General features: G+C 36.3%; 1 protein-coding gene and 1 pseudogene across 1 annotated transcript; both read left to right on the forward strand.

Annotated features, from left to right (window-relative positions):
* The first annotated feature begins 7669 nt into the window (after positions 1–7669).
* Positions 7670–13053, forward strand: LOC120140050 (plastidial pyruvate kinase 2-like). The gene is made up of 12 exons (XM_039155110.1): positions 7670–8062; positions 8722–9009; positions 9555–9720; positions 10041–10175; positions 10311–10421; positions 10528–10616; positions 10968–11030; positions 11149–11324; positions 11663–11765; positions 11866–12014; positions 12265–12373; positions 12617–13053. The coding sequence occupies exons 1-12, from the start codon at positions 7826–7828 to the stop codon at positions 12722–12724; spliced, it is 1734 nt and encodes a 577-aa protein (XP_039011041.1). The 5' UTR covers positions 7670–7825; the 3' UTR covers positions 12725–13053.
* A 1179-nt stretch (positions 13054–14232) lies between these two features.
* Positions 14233–16351, forward strand: LOC120140051 (annotated as a pseudogene).
* The last annotated feature ends 166 nt before the right edge of the window (positions 16352–16517 follow it).

Here is a 16517-nt window from a genome sequence, read left to right on the forward strand (position 1 = left end):
TGTTTAGGTGCTGCAAAGACACGACGTTTTTTGTATTATGTCTCGTGCTTATGTTATTCATTTTCTCAAATTTTATTAATGGGACATGCTCCTCCACCATCTCTAATCAGTTCCTCTATTAGTTCAATAACATTAACAATCCCAAGTTTTAACAATAGTGTCTACTTCTTCAACCAACTCCTTGTCAGTTCAATAACACTAACTATTATAAGCTTTATTAATGGTGTATGCTCCTTCGACTAATTCATTTGTCAGCCCAACGACATTATCATTTATAGACCCAGAACTATGTATTAGGAAGACATCGAATCTTCTTTGCGACTTTATGCAGACGACAGGTGAACTATGTGTATTTATTGACTTATTAGAGAATACACTATTTGAGAAACTAAACATCAAATGATTTTTATTTGAAAAATATCTTTTTCACATTATTATTTGAAAATTTTAACAATTTTTTTGGGTTTTGACATGTTTAAATAAAATTATTTTTAACTTAAAGTAATTAAAAATCATATAAAATATTATTTATATTATATTATTTTTTATTAAAATAGAATAATTTAATCTTTATATTTTTTCGTAACAAAAAATAATTAATTCAATAAAATAATTTTATTAGAAAAAATTAATCAAGTAGGATGGCCTAAAATTATTTAAGGATATGAGGTTCTTTATACAATAACGACTATAGTCAATTTATATCTTCCTATGGACTCAAGGTATCATATTTGGGCTATCGAAATAACTGTTAGGTAAAATTTTTAGAATACGTAATTCATAAATTATTTAAATCCAACAAGTTTTGAAATGCAATAATGATTATCTCATGATCTGAGTCTTTACACAATATTAGGTTCAGTTTTGTTTTCGAGCCAAATTTAGAGATCTGCACCTCCGTATTTGTAAGTAGGTTTAGAAAGTTGGCTCTAATTCAACCCAAGTCGGCCATTACATCGTAATCAAGGCGATTTTCACAATAAATCATCGGTGATTGGTATATTTATCGATTAACACCGGTCAGATTATATTTCCCGATCTAACATCGGTAACAATAAAGCGCGCGCCTTGCCCCGCGATATACGATGATTTGGCACCACGTGGGTATAGCGCGCCCCCTGATCCGCGCTATACCTGGATATCTGACACGTGGGGTATAACACGGTACAGGGGGCGTGCTATACCCCTAAATACCCAACCTACACGTCCCCATCCTCCCTATAAATACCCCCATCTCAATCAGTTTTATCACACAAATTCTCTCAAATTCTCTAAATTTCTCTCAAATACTCTATCTTTTTTAAGGTATATTTTATAATATTTTTACTATTATGTATTTACTTTATTTAATATTTTACTAATATAATTCTTTTGCAGATATATAATGGAAGGCACTCTACTTCGCTCTGATGGAAATCATATATCTCTACACTTTGCTGATACGGTAACATTTTAACGTTTTAATTTAATTTAAATTATTAGTAATATTTAGTTGATTTATTTAATGCATGATTATTAGATTAAGAATTAAATATCTCGACACTTTGTTGATACGGTAATATTTTAAATTTTAATTTAATTTAAATTATTAGTGATAATTAGTTGATTTATTTAATGCATGATTATTAGATTAAGAATTAATTTTTGTAATTATTTATTTTTAGGAGAAGGACCGTGTATTAGATCATTTTATTAGGAATCTTAAGTTAGTGATACCCAGCCGTGTCTTGCCGTATTTAGTAGAGGTTGGATTCGGTTACATAGGTAGATATCAGGGTCACTGTAAGATAGAGCCATACATGATTTCTGCCTTAGTAGAGCGGTGGAGGCCGGAGACCCACACATTCCATCTTCCGTGCGGAGAGTGCATAATCACGCTTGAGGTTGTTTCTATGCACATGGGGCTTCCGGTGGATGGAGATGTGATATCGGGGATAGCTTCCGGTTCTTGGACTACTTTGTGTCGGGATAGTCTAGGACGTATCCCGGAAAATTTTATCGGAGGTAGGATACCGTTAAATTGGTTAGATGCCAATTTTCGGGAGTTGAGCGCAGACGCCTCTGAGGATGAGGTTAAGATGTATGCACGGACATGCATACTGCAGCTGATAGGAGGGTTGTTGATGCCGGACAAATCGCGCAACCTAGTTCACTGCATGTGGTTGCGACATCTTAGCGACTTTTGTCTCACCGGATCATTCAGTTGGGGCTCAGCAGTTTTGGTTTTGCTGTACAGGGAGATGTGTGGAGCCACTGACTACAGACGTAATGCTATCGGCGGATGTCTCCTGCTGCTGCAGTCTTGGGCATGGTATCGATTGCCCTTTTTATGTCCCGTTGTGAAGAACCATTCGTATTTCCACTACTTCTGAGGTAATCATAAAACTGATTTTGTATATTAATAATTTTATACAGTGTATAACAAATTTTTTTCTTGAATAGGTGGTCTACTGATAGAAAAAATCATCAGGAGATACCTGATGATTTAAAAAAAATTAGGGTGTTAATCGATCAGAAGGCTGGCACATATGTATGAATTTTAATGTTTAAAAATCGATTTTAGATTATAGTTATATAATTAGATTATTATTTTGATAAAAATTATATATTATTTGTTTTAGTTTGAATGGGTGCCATATTCTACTGATGATGTGAGGGCGGTGATCCCACCTAAGTTGAGGGGTCCATCAGATGTTTGGATGGCGATGGTCCCTCTGATCTGTTATGCGACCGTCGAGTGGCACTCCACTGATCGCGTGCTCCGGCAGTTTGGTTGTTTTTAATCAATTCCGGAAGCACCTCACAATATGGACGAGTTGCATAGCTTAGATAGACGCGGCAAGACAGATACAGATTGACTGGTGAGGCATCATGGGTGGGTCGTGTTGTGGGAGGATCGGCATCAGCGTCTTCCCCGTAGAGAACCCATTTTTGATGACCTCTTGATGTACGCTGAGGATTATTATGAGTGGTTCAACAGTAACGGGAAACCGTTTATACTTCCCGAGGATGCACGAGGGTAGACCTTTCCACGACGTCGACAGAGACGTTCACCGACACATCACCATCGTCCCTTCAGCTGTACCAGCAGGACCTTCCCAGCAGCCACCACAGCCATATATGATGCCGTCATCGCCTTTCCATTACCAGATACCACCGCCGCCGCCTTCACCTGGTTTTATGACCCCGCCACCGTCACAGATGACCCCTCCTGGAGGCTATTATGGGTATATGTTTGTAGATCTGACTTGGGGTTCATATGCTGGATATTTGGCGGGTTCAACCTCATCACCCATGGCTACAGCACAGACACCTCCTGTACAGTTTTCACACTCAGCGATGTCTGGGTTTTCCCAGTTTTCGCAGGCAAGTGGGATAGTCAGTCATACACCTCCAGGGTCCTTATTCTATGGAGGTGCTTCATCGTCATCAGCTCCTCATCAACCTAATGTACCTGCTCAGGACGACGACGACGACGATGGTGACGACGACGATGACAGCGAGGAGTCAGAACCAGTGATACGAAGAAATCCTCCTCGAGACCGACTGCCACCGCCCTACGGAATACATTCGCGACGCAGACATCGATAGATTTTTTTTATTATATTTTTATTTACTTTATTTTGTTTAATTGTAATTTTTTATTATTTCTCATTTAATACTTAATTTATTTTGTTAAATTTGTTAGATTTTTTTTTAATATATTTCAGTTAATTTTTTATTACCATTTAATATCAGTTATTGTAATTTGGTTATCATTTACCATTTAATTCTTATTGTAAGTTTGTTGTATTTAAATACCAAATTGTTATTAGTTTGATAAAATTTAATGATTGTGTTCGTTTTTTTAAATCTTCATCAGCGATTATCGAATGACATTAACTTGAAGTAAATACAAATTAAATACAAGAATTATTATTTGATAAACAAATACATTTCCTCATCAATTGTTACTTGATGACAACAGAAGTGGACATGTTTTTCTAGTGTGTCCTGGGTTTCTACAATGGTCACAAATTCTATCTTGTCTAGATCTTTCTCGAATATCCATATCGCAATGAATTCGATTGGATTTTGGACGACCACGCTCCCTCAATAAACTCGGATTTGGTACAATCGGAAGTCAATCTTGAACCTCATCAGGGTCTTTGTCATTACCTATGGGGGGAAACTCAAATTCATATACCTTAAAAACTTCAGATAGTAGGTATACGGGATCCACAAAATGGTTATAGTCTTGACGTGTATGCGAGCAAGCCGCTATCACATGAGAGCATGGATACTTCAGAGCTTGAAAAAACCCGCAGTCGCACGTTCTGTCCTTTAGTTTTACTCTTAACGACACAGCTTCAATCCCTTGAAGAGGTCGCGACAACTCTGTGACACGAAACATTTCATGCCTTCTTAAGAAGCTTGTTACAGACATTCTATTTGATGCAGCAATTTTTTTTCTGTAGATCTGCAACTAATCTAGGGTGATAGACATGATCGCCTTGCATCCAGGTTTGAGCTTGTCCCCCGAGCTTCGCAAAAAGCGCCCCCAAACGAAAATATATAGTTTTTACCAAAGCCGCTACAGGTAAGTGACGTGCACCCTTTAAGGTTGAATTGATTGCCTCAACCAAGTTGGTCGTCATGTGTCCATATCGATATCCACCATCATATGCGTTCGTCCACATTTCTTTATCAATGAGGCTGATGTAATCGTATCCTTCCTCGTTCTTCGCCCGCAAATCTTGAAGCATTGATTCTAACGTTCGAGGAAGTAGTTCGTAACCTGATCAAAAATGTATAACTTACTTACTTGCTTTCTTTGCAAAATTAAAATGATCAAAAAATGTATAACTTACTAACTTGCTTTCACTTACTCATGCTCACAATTAATTGACGCTCATCATTCTTCTTGTACCTTCCATGATAGTTCACAACAATGTGTTAGAGACAATACCTATGTTGACAAAGGGTGGTTGCCACATTGGACCCAAAGACTCTATTGCTGCTTTGATCCCAGCTCTGCGATCTGAAATGACAGATTTTTTCCCTCGTGATAACATGTGCACGTAAATTTCGAAGGAAAAAAGCCCAAGAATATGTATCTTCTCCTTCGACAAGAGCAAAAGCAACTGGAAGAATGTTGTGATTGCCATCTTGGACAACTGCCAATAATAAAACTTGCTTGTATTTTCCATACAAGAAAGTCCCGTCGATCTAGACCACAGGCTTGCAGTATTTGGCAACATTAACGCACTTGGGTAGCTCCAAAAAACCCAGTAGAATTAACATCGATCGCGAAGAACTCGATCATTATGGTATGCATAGGAGGTTTCGAAGTCCACAATTGTCCCAAGATTCAACGTCCGCACCAGCCTAAAACAACCTGGAAGTTCATTGTAAGATGCATCCCATTCGCCATGAAGTTTGACAATGGCATTTTGTTTTGCCAACCAAGCTTTTTTTATAGGAGACGGTGTACCCATACTGCGATTGTATAGCTGAAATCAACACTGCAACAGCTATATGAGAGCTTGCTTTTACCATGGGCATGATGGCTTGGCATATCACTTCAGAGTCCAAGTTGGGATGATCTTGGTTGACCCCTCAAGCATAATATGTGTGAGGACCGTTGTATACTGTTAGTTCTCATATGTTGTTTTTTCTCTTCATTTTTGATACGCGAACCATCCAATTGCATCCGTTTTCGCGTAGGACACAGTAGCATACATATTTTTCGGTTGTCGATCGGTTGACTCTGGACTGAACAAAATTACGAATATTGTAATTTTTTATAGCCATCATCGCTTCTTCTTTGCTTGAAAACTCCATGCCTAAAGATAACTCACTATTATTTATTGATGAGTAATATCCATAGCCACTGAGATGAGGCTTATCCGCAAATTCTGGCCCGTACATTGCACCATAATCAGCTTCATACATGTGTGCAGGAGGGTCGGTTTATGCCACATTTCCTGGAACTTCATCATCATCAGAGTTGAATTGCGGTGATTCTGGGTGAATGAATAGTCCAATCTCAGCACCATCCGTACCAGGCTCACGAAGTGGTTCTTCTGGTGGAGATGATGGTTCCTCCATGCTCTCCACATTTAGGTCGAAGAACCTACTACTACTTGAACGCCTTCCCCTTGAACTGGAAGACATATCGACATTGAGATCGAAAAAGCTCGCAGTCGAATGTCTCCCCCTGGAGCTTGAAGCCATCCTGTCAAATGGAAACTGCACAGATGGTTGCGTCGATGACATCTCCATATGGTCAAAGAAATTTGCAGATCAATGCCTTCCCCTTGAACTGGACGCGGTGTTGCCATACGGATTATTCGTTGACCCACCTCGGTACATATCGTAAGGAGTTGCGGATGAATGTCTTCCCATTATGGAATTAAAATCATTACACATTACTGTAGTCGGGCTGTCAGCTTGATCAACTTGTTCAGCCAACCCATAGTGTGAGCTTAAAGATTAACCCCGAACAGCACGCACTTGAACAAAATGTGCATACATCTCAATAGCGGCGTCTGAATAATTACTTTGAGCTTCAACCATCATTTGAACATCATCATCGTTCGAAAGTTCGAACGCTGTATAAGTTAATGACAACAATGATGTTGGAAATCTGTACTGCAACGACGACATTCTTCTGTTACTTCCAACATGAATCTTCCTCGAAATCTTCATTATCAGCTCCTCAAGAGTTATGTTTCTCTTGAATGATATTTTAACATGCTCATTTGATACGAAAACAATGACGGCCTCATCTTCTCGAATTTCACCATCATAATAAACAATAGCTGAAAGTCGCACCATTCTTTGAGTTTAAAAGTGCGGCAATATTATATCTGCAAAAAAAATAACTTGAACAAACCTAATTAAATAAATTATATATGAACGAAAATATAACACAAAAAATTTTGTACACATCAACGTAAATAATTTAAATAATATAATTTTATATTATTATCTGCACCGCAAAACTATTTCGACTTATGCTCCCGCTTTTCAATTTTACAAACATAAAAATTAATTAAAAATATAATATTTTTTCAAATAATGATAATAAACAATAAGTATAATTAAAAAATTATAACAAAATTACCTTATAACGAAAAATCGAATGAACTTCTAAATCAAATATAAGAAGTTTGCCAGAATTATTACTCGTTGACAGAATTGTTGTATTAATTTATAAGAGAGGAGAGATGCGAGAACGTGAGGTATTTATAAACATATAAGGCGCGGTACCTGCACCGCGTTATATGTAATTATTATATACGCGGATCAGGGACCGTGTTAAATATAATTTTGGTACGGCGTATAGCGCGGCTACTGATCCGCGCTATACTCCTATATGGCGTATAGCACGGAGCAGGGGCGCTATATCCCACATGTAACCCAGTCAGTGTATAGCGCGGTACAGGAGGCGCGTTATACTCTACGTGGCGCCAAATCAACATATAATGCGATTCAGGGGCACGCTTTATTACTACGGATGTTAGATCGAAAATATAATATAACTAATATTAGATTGATATATATACCGATCACCGATGATTTTTGGAGAAAATATCCCGTTGTCAAATTCTCAACTGTTTAGAAAGTCATGCATACGCAACAAGGAGAATAAATAAATAAAAAAATCATACTAGTGTCGATACAAACTAAGCTATCTTCCTTCTCCAGCCCCCTTTGTTTTCAGTTTCCGCCAAATTTAGCGGCGATTTCCCCAACCTTCGATTTTGTCCTTAAAAATATCACCTGACACTTCCTCTACCCGTCCCACGCTTTCTCTTTCTCCTTCTCTCTCATTTTTGCAATGGCTCAAACGGTGGCCACTAGATCCATCCACGCTAACTTCTTAAGCAAGGGGTCTGGATCCGTTCAAGAGCGAGCAGAGAAGCTTAAGCCTGCGAGCTTCGCTTCCAAAGTGCTGGCACCTGACTCGAAGAAGAGCAAGGCAGTCGTGTTTAGGAGCAACTCTAGGATTACTGCTAAGAGAGCCGCACGTGCCGACCCTGAAGTTATTCCCGTTTCACCTGAGGATGTACCCAAGGTTTGTGCCACTTTGAACCTTTTTATCCTCCGCTTTCGTTTCTGTTTGGTTGCTGGCAACGCTTGCGAAATAAAAAGGAGAAAATAATCGATTCGACTCTTTCTGGATCTTACTTTATGTTTATTTATTTGTTTATTTAGAAGTTGAACAAGCAATAGGCGTTGAGTTATAAGTGGAGTGATGGTATTATAATGGGGAGGGTCAAGTTGAATGGTTCTGTTTGTTTTGTTGAAAATACATTATCCTATTAGTGAAATTTGCAAAAATCCATAGAAAGAAATGTTTTTTTTTCCTTTTAAAAACGGGGACTTTTTGAAAACTGTGTACTATAAATGGTAAGAATTTAGGATTCAGTCGACATTTCCTGTGAGATTACAAGCCAGTGTGGAGTGTTGGTTGTTTTTGTGCTAAAGAAATTATCCAGAGAATAACAACATAAAAGATGAATTATAGGGGGCAGGGACATTACGTTCGCCTGTTTGCCCTCGCCAATGAAGAAAAGGAACCTTGAATTGTATAACAAATTAAGTTTTTTCTGCTTATTAACACTGGAGTAGGATGATGGGATTGTTTGTTCAATGATGTAGTCACTATGCTTTTGTTTTCATGTAGCCAAAAGTCATTGCTTGTAATTTTTCTGACCATTTGTTTTTCTTTAGAGGGAGGAACAGTATGAGCAGCTAAGGGGGATTCAGCAAGTAGGCGATACATCAGTTGGTATGTGGTCCAAGCCTATTGTTAGACGTAAAACAAAGATTGTTTGCACAATTGGTCCTTCAACAAACACACGGGAAATGATATGGAAATTGGCTGAGGCTGGAATGAATGTTGCCCGTTTGAATATGTCTCATGGAGACCATGCATCCCATCAGAAAGTTATTGATTTAGTCAAGGAGTATAATGCACAATCCAAAGACAACACCATTGCTATTATGCTTGATACCAAGGTAAGTTCCCTCAATTTCATTTTCTTTTTATTGTGTACAAGTAGTTATGCCAGGTCGCTTGAGTCAATGAGTTTGGTGTTGTGGGAGTTAGACACCAGAGGGACCTTTTGCAAACTTATTGTCAGGATTTTTGTCATCTTAGACAATGCCTCTATCGTAAACCTATATGATCGTGCCAAATATTTTCTTGGATTTTGAATACAGGTTCGGTTATGGTCATGCTAGCACTCTATTTTGGAGTAAGACCAGCAAGTATGTACAAGTGACAGTATGTAGTCGGTACCTGGTTTGGGCACTTAATGAGAAAGACTTTAATATACATACAAATATATATATATGTATATGTGTGTGTGTGTGTGTGTGTGTGTAGATGTGTGTGCATATAGTTTTTGACTTCATTCATTTGTTTAATTTGTGAGGTTATGGACCCTTAAATTTGTTGGACATAGTGTTGTAGGCAACAATAATAATTGATAATACGCAATTTTCTTCTGATAATTCTATCATTTATTGTATTCTTATGAGTGCTTGGTTTTGTTTATTAGGGCCCTGAGGTTAGGAGTGGCGACTTGCCCCAACCAATTACAGTAACAACTGGGCAGGAATATAGTTTTACAATTAGGAGAGGAGTTGGGACACCTGATTGTGTCAGTGTTAACTATGATGATTTTGTTAATGACGTAGAAGTTGGTGACATGCTTCTCGTTGATGGTATGCTTCCATGAACTTCAACAGACTGCAGATTTTTTCAGGTTTTGTTAACTTTTAAAGTTTGTTAATCATGGCCCCCTATCCTAATAACGGCAGCTAGCATGCATGTTTGCATACCAAGCTGGTTTTGAGCAAAAGTACCTTGTAATATGAATCATCTTTAAGTTCCAAGGCGAATGTGCATCCTTCCATTATCAAACAAGAGTTTAGTGTGCTAAATAACATGAACTAGATTATGAACACAAAGCACTAGAAAATTCTCGGTTGACATTGTCATTTTGTTGATTACATGTTCCTCTGACTACTGATTCATGCTGTAGGTGGTATGATGTCATTTTTAGTGAAGTCTAAGACAGAAGATTCAGTGAAGTGTGAAGTAGTTGATGGTGGTGAGCTTAAGTCTAGGCGGCATTTAAATGTCCGAGGAAAAAGTGCTACACTGCCTTCTATTACAGGTTGGTCCTCGAAATTTAATTGTTCCAATTTCTATTGTAGAATTTCCACTTTCCTCTTCTTTCTCCTTTTTTATCCCACACTTTCTATATAGGGTTGAGAATGATGGGTTATTCATTTTGGTTGGTTTATTGCAGAAAAGGACTGGGATGACATAAAATTTGGAGTAGACAATAAAGTTGACTTTTATGCTGTTTCCTTTGTTAAAGATGCCGAAGTGGTTCATGAGTTGAAGAATTATCTGCAGAGTATTTTTTTCATCTTATTGTTTTCTTTAGTGAAATAACAACAGTGGCTCTGGTATATGTTTTAGATTCTCTTCTACTGATGTCTTTTTTCCTTTGCTTTTGGCAGTTTGTGATGCAGATATTCATGTTATTGTTAAAATTGAAAGTGCGGATTCTATTCCAAATTTGCATTCAATTATAACAGCATCTGATGGGGTGATCACTTAATTTTTTTATTGAATCGTTAATGCAGCTAAATTTTAGATTTATATTTTATGCATATGAAGGTTTAGCTAGTTTTCTGGCTATTTCATACATTCAGCTGTATCTTTGCTGAAGAAAAATATTTTCCATTTTTTAGGAAAATTGATGCTAAAATGTTATGAGGCTTTTTTCTAATATCAAGTACCATCTGTGTACTTGCTTTTTTTTTTCAAATGTTAAGTACCATTTGTGATATTTAACTGCTTCTTCTGATGATAATATGATTTGACATTAAAATCTAGTTATTGATTTTTCATCAATATATGTGATGTGTAGAAAGTAATTCTTGTTCTCTTATTTTAGGCAATGGTTGCTAGAGGAGATCTTGGTGCAGAGCTTCCTATCGAGGAGGTTCCACTTTTGCAGGTTGGTTTAGTTTTTTATTGAACGGTAAAAGATAATTCATCAAACAGACTATATTTACTTGTAAAGCAATTTATTTATTTACTTAGCCACTCAGAATTCTAGTTGGTGTAAAATGTAGGAAGAGATAATTAGAACATGTCGAAGCATGGGAAAAGCTGTTATTGTGGCAACCAATATGCTTGAAAGTATGATTGTTCATCCAACACCAACCAGAGCAGAGGTATCTGACATTGCCATTGCTGTTCGTGAGGGTGCTGACGCTGTCATGCTTTCTGGAGAAACAGCTCATGGAAAGTAAGTTATTTAAGTTTTACATGGAATTCTAGAAATTCTATTTTACTTCCTCCTCATTGTACCTTTATTTTTTCCTTGTGTGAAAAACCACCCCTTGCCATTTTTGCTATTAAAAGTAGGTAAGGATATTTTTGGATCCTAATTGGTGGAGGTAGAAGCATGTGAGCACTATTTGTAATTTTGTAATTAAAATCAACTTAACGAAACTCTTTGGGACATAAAACTAGAATGTCATATCTGCTACATTGCCTTATCTTTGCTCAAGTGGAATTGTATGAACAATGATCAAAGTACTCTACCTAAGTGCACTTTAGTAAATAGGTTTCACTTTCTTGCAGGTTCCCGTTGAAAGCTGTTAAAGTGATGCATACAGTTGCACTACGAACTGAAGCAACTATATCTGGTGGTGAAATGCCACCTAATCTAGGTCAAGCTTTCAAGGTCATTTAACATGTTATATGCACTTTCAGTTCAGCATTTCATAATGCTGTATTTTTTTTATTAACTATCAATTCTGACTGCAGTTACTTATTCTCTGCAGAACCATATGAGTGAAATGTTTGCATATCATGCAACTATGATGTCAAATACTCTTGGAATCTCCACTGTTGTCTTCACTAGAACTGGTTTCATGGCTATATTACTTAGCCATTTTCGTCCTTCGGGCACTATCTTTGCCTTCACAAATGAGTGAGTTTGACCTGTTCCTGAATCTCAGTTCTTTCTCCACTGTCTTATTCGTCTTCTGCTATGGCATAATAATAACAGTCTACCCTATTTGAGTCTGACTTTATGAATATATTAATTCCAAATGGGATGATAATATCTATGAACTCAGAAGTGCAATATTTCACTAGTATTGTAATGTCAATGTGAAGATTCAACCATTACTGGACTTTATGAACTTGAAAGTTTGACTATGACTTTATTGGTCATGCAGGAAAAGGGTACAACAACGATTAGCTTTATATCAAGGAGTATGTCCCATACACATGGAGTTCTTAGATGATGCTGAGGAAACCTTTGAGAAGGCTTTAGCTTTATTGCAGGTAAGGTTTTAACAGAGTATTCATTATGAAGGTTCCCTTTAATTGGCTGGTAACTATAGATTTAGTTGTTCATGCATCAGTTAACGATTATTTTTGGGCAACTTATAACTGACAACTCTAAACTTCAGTATACTACTTTGGAGTTTGGTTCATTTGATTCTTGCAAAAAGGTTATTTTTGTAACGCATGCTAGAAGAATTATTGTGTGCTTGTTTCACGATGAACTTAATGGTTGATGTACAGAGGCAAGGAATGGTGAAGGAAGGAGAAGAGATCTCTCTTGTTCAGAGCGGCAGACAGCCCATCTGGCGATTCCAGTCCACTCACAATATCCAGGTCCGAAAAGTGTAGCGGTTTTCAAAGAGTCCCATTCGACTGAGTTATATTCTTCATGCTATTATTTATAGTTCCAAATGGTCACATAGAAGAGTATTCAGGTTAGGTTTGGGACCTATGTCTTATTATTTAGCGTTTCATGTTTGCTCCAGATTTCTTGGACTATGGGACTATTATTCATTGCCTCCTTTTCTTTTTCTCCTTTTTAATATCCCCCCTAAACAAGATAGTTTTTGAAGATTCTAGTTTTGTATTCGAAGATTATCCAAATGCGAAATATGAGGTAGGCAGGCAGGCTGATATATTGAGCTTGTGTTTCTAGTAAAAAGGAATGTGATTTTGCAGCACACTGTAAGCTTAATTTGAGTAGTCGTCAAACATCCATGCATTTTCAATGATTCTTGTGAAATGAAGCTATAGTTTAAAAGGGCCCGGCTGGCTGCTATTGTGATTTATTGTTTCAGTTCCACATCCAAAACTCTATCCTTATAAATGGGGAAGCCTTATACGGATGCTATCAGCCAACAAGAATGGGATGAAATACTTATTTTGTTTACCAAGTAGACATAGTATATGAACCTCATCGAGTGTGGTCTTTATACTAAAAGGAAATGTTATTTTCCTTATAAGTCTTGAGTTCGAGTAGTTGTATTTACAGGGTATGTTTGTGTTGTCAATAGAGTACAAAAATTTCGAATAGATATTATTACTTTGTATTCATACCAGACTATTATATATTAGCTCAAGAAAAGGGTAATTAAATAAAGACCTAAAAACCTAACTTGTAGCCCAAGATTAATTTTTAAACGGGTTAAGGTAAATAAACAATAAATGTCACGTGTGAATTAATCTATAAACGGGTTAATTTTGAGTTCAATAAAAAATATGTTAGTTCAAACTGATATATTTGTTAGTTGATTTATAACTTTTATTTAAAATTATATTTATTTGACTAAAATAAAAATATTAATTAAATTGTTTCAATAAAAGAATAGGAGCAAAGTGGACTTTGGCATTATACCATAACTGCTTATGTTTTATATATATATATATATATATATATATATATATATATATAACCACTAGTATATGATCTATTAATTGATTAATCCGAATAATGAAAATGAATCGATTTGGTTATTAACTAGTTTGTAACATGATTTGTGCATTTAAAACTTGTATTAGGTTAAATGGTTGAGTCTTTAAATAAGTGATAAAACTGGATTAAATTGATCTTTGATGTTATACCAATATAATATACCGAATAATAAATTATCAATTATTATTTTATTAATATTAATGATATTCATCTTTTATTACTAATATCCAATGATATATTTATTTATATATTTTATTTTTAAATATTTAATTATTTTCCCTTTTATGATTTAACTTTATGAAAGGAATTATACTTAAAAATGTTTATAAATTTTAAATTTTGTTCATTGTATTTTTCAGAAGATATTATTTAAAAAACATTAAAAAGAAAAGGGAAATTCCCTAACCCAACCGTCCATCCATGGAGAAGATAATGGTATGGGGTTTTAGTGTACAATGGAAATCATATTTTCCCAGTTCAACTTCCCCCGGAACTCTAATTTTTCCGTTTTTAACAAATTATCAACCAGAAAATAATTAACAATTACTTGAAGAAAAAAATGTCTGCTTTTCATGTCTCAAATTTAGTCATTAGCACGCATGCCTCATCAACTCATCCGAAATTCCCCTGTTTTTCTCTCTTCCAAAAGTCCCTTTCGTTTCCCTACTCTGTTCCTCAATCTCAAAGGAAAATTGCAACTTTCGTGTCTTCAAAATCGTCAGAATCAGGGGAGTTGCCAACCGCAGAAGATGAGTGGCTCAGCAGACTCCCTGTTAAGAACAAGCCCCTTTACTCTCACAGCTTGCCTTGCATTGAAGCATGGCTTAGGAGCTCAGGGTTTTATCAAACCAGAGATGACCGTGCTGTTTGGTTGATTGAAAAACCTGATTGGCATGCCCAGTGATCTCTTGATGTCACTGATCTTTGTATAAGGTAAAACAATGGCTTTTACCCATTTCCTTTGTCTGATTTTATTTTATTATTGTTACTTTTGGGTGTGCTCTATTTCGTTTAATCTGAGATGGGTATCTTTCTTTAGATTGATTGTTAACTGGGTTTACAGAATTTTTTAGATGGTGTGAAATTGGTATTTCTTGTACTAAATTGCATAAAAAAGAAAATTCATGGGTATAATTGAATTGCTTAAGGTATCTGGTCTTGCTGAAAACTGACATTTTGTTGTATGGGAGAGAAAAGCTCTAGGAAGAAACCACAATGCAACAGAGTACTGCATTAACCCGGAAAGGCGTCCCTTAGGCAATGCCGCAGCCGGTTAATAGGGAGGTTTCTGTATCCTTTTCGCCAAAGGTTGATGTTGTTTAGTTTCTATTATGGAGCAAACATTCTGTAGTTTCTAGTGACTAACATAAGCTGGCATATAAGTTTCTAAATTGTGGTATTCCAGCCATGCATACGCTACAAAGTTTCCATTAAATGTTGTGGCATTTTATGTGAAATACTAGCTATAGGCGTTGATAATGACAAAATTTAGTTGACTTGACCAAGTTCCATCGAGTTAAACAGAATATGCGTTCGAAAGCTGAAACGAAAAAAAAACAGTGGTTAAGGATAGGTATAAAGTTGGGAAGGTTTGGTCATTTCCACCTTCTACAATTGTTACCAGGATTGGTGATCACAATCATTGCTGCATGGATGCATGCAATGCTTCCTGCTTGCAAATCTATAGTAGAGTTGACCTATGAAGCAAAAACCGTGAGTGTTAACTACACTGGTTACTGTTCTTTTTCGCACAATTTCTCATTTTTGCATAAATTTAGAGAGCGGGATAGAATTCCAGAAACGAAGAGAGAAGATACGCTGGAAAATTGATGCTATTTGTTAGAGAGAATGAGCAAAAGATTTTGGATGTTAACTATAGGATGTTTTTAGAGGAGGCTTAATTCTCTCCAAACCTTGTCCAAAATCTAATGCCTTTTCTACTGTACCTTGTTTCTTAGGTTGGATCAAGCTGTATCTTCTTCTGATACAATCTGCTAAAACGAACCATTTCCATTTAGTGAAAATTTATTAAAACCTGCAAACTCATTCAAACTTATTGCATTTGATTGCTTGATGATCTCAGTGTAATTTAATTAAATGTAGTCCGACGTCTGGGGGGGAATCGGAAGGGAAATGAACAAAAATAAAAAAGTATTGTACGGCATTCTTCTCAACTTTATCCCAAATTTTATATTTGATTGGGCTAAGAAGAAGATTGTATCATATGCTGCAGGTATTTGAAGAGTGGACCTGGGAATCTTGAAAGAGACGTCGAAAGGAGATTCAGTTATGCATTGAGTAGAGAGGATATCGAAAACGCAATACTCGGAGGACCGTAAAGACCTTAGTTAGTTCCTCATCATGCATATCTTTCAATCAAGCAGTTGCATCAGTTACTTTATCAACTTCCTGAACTTTTGAGGATATCCTAGCATTGTGAATTTTCAATCTTATGCCTTTTCTCCTGTCTTGCTGTTTCTTGTCTTAGTCTCTTAGATTGAAGAAAGCAAGTTATGGGTATTTTATGAGCTAATTATCATACATTTCAGATAGATATATGGCTCATTGCTATTATTATTCTTGTTTTCCTATTTCCCAAGTTATATTATACGTTTAAATTCTGCTTTGTGATAATTCCAGCAAACATAAGTACATATAGTCATCTGTTCAGAAACAGCTCTAGTGTTAGCCAGAGTTACATACATCCGA

Source organism: Hibiscus syriacus, unplaced genomic scaffold (assembly GCF_006381635.1).
Source record: "Hibiscus syriacus cultivar Baekdansim isolate YM2019G1 unplaced genomic scaffold, ASM638163v2 tig00110777_pilon, whole genome shotgun sequence".
Lineage (NCBI taxonomy): Eukaryota > Viridiplantae > Streptophyta > Magnoliopsida > Malvales > Malvaceae > Hibiscus > Hibiscus syriacus.

What these genes read in the sequence shown, in the direction of transcription:
- LOC120140050 (XM_039155110.1), top strand. Translation starts at nt 7,826, where the DNA reads ATGGCTCAAACGGTGGCCACTAGATCCATCCACGCTAACTTCTTAAGC. An exon ending in CTATTATGCTTGATACCAAG is followed by an intron (nt 9,010 to 9,554) that starts GTAAGTTCCCTC and finishes TTTGTTTATTAG; the next exon opens with GGCCCTGAGGTTAGGAGTGG. An exon ending in TACACTGCCTTCTATTACAG is followed by an intron (nt 10,176 to 10,310) that starts GTTGGTCCTCGA and finishes GGTTTATTGCAG; the next exon opens with AAAAGGACTGGGATGACATA.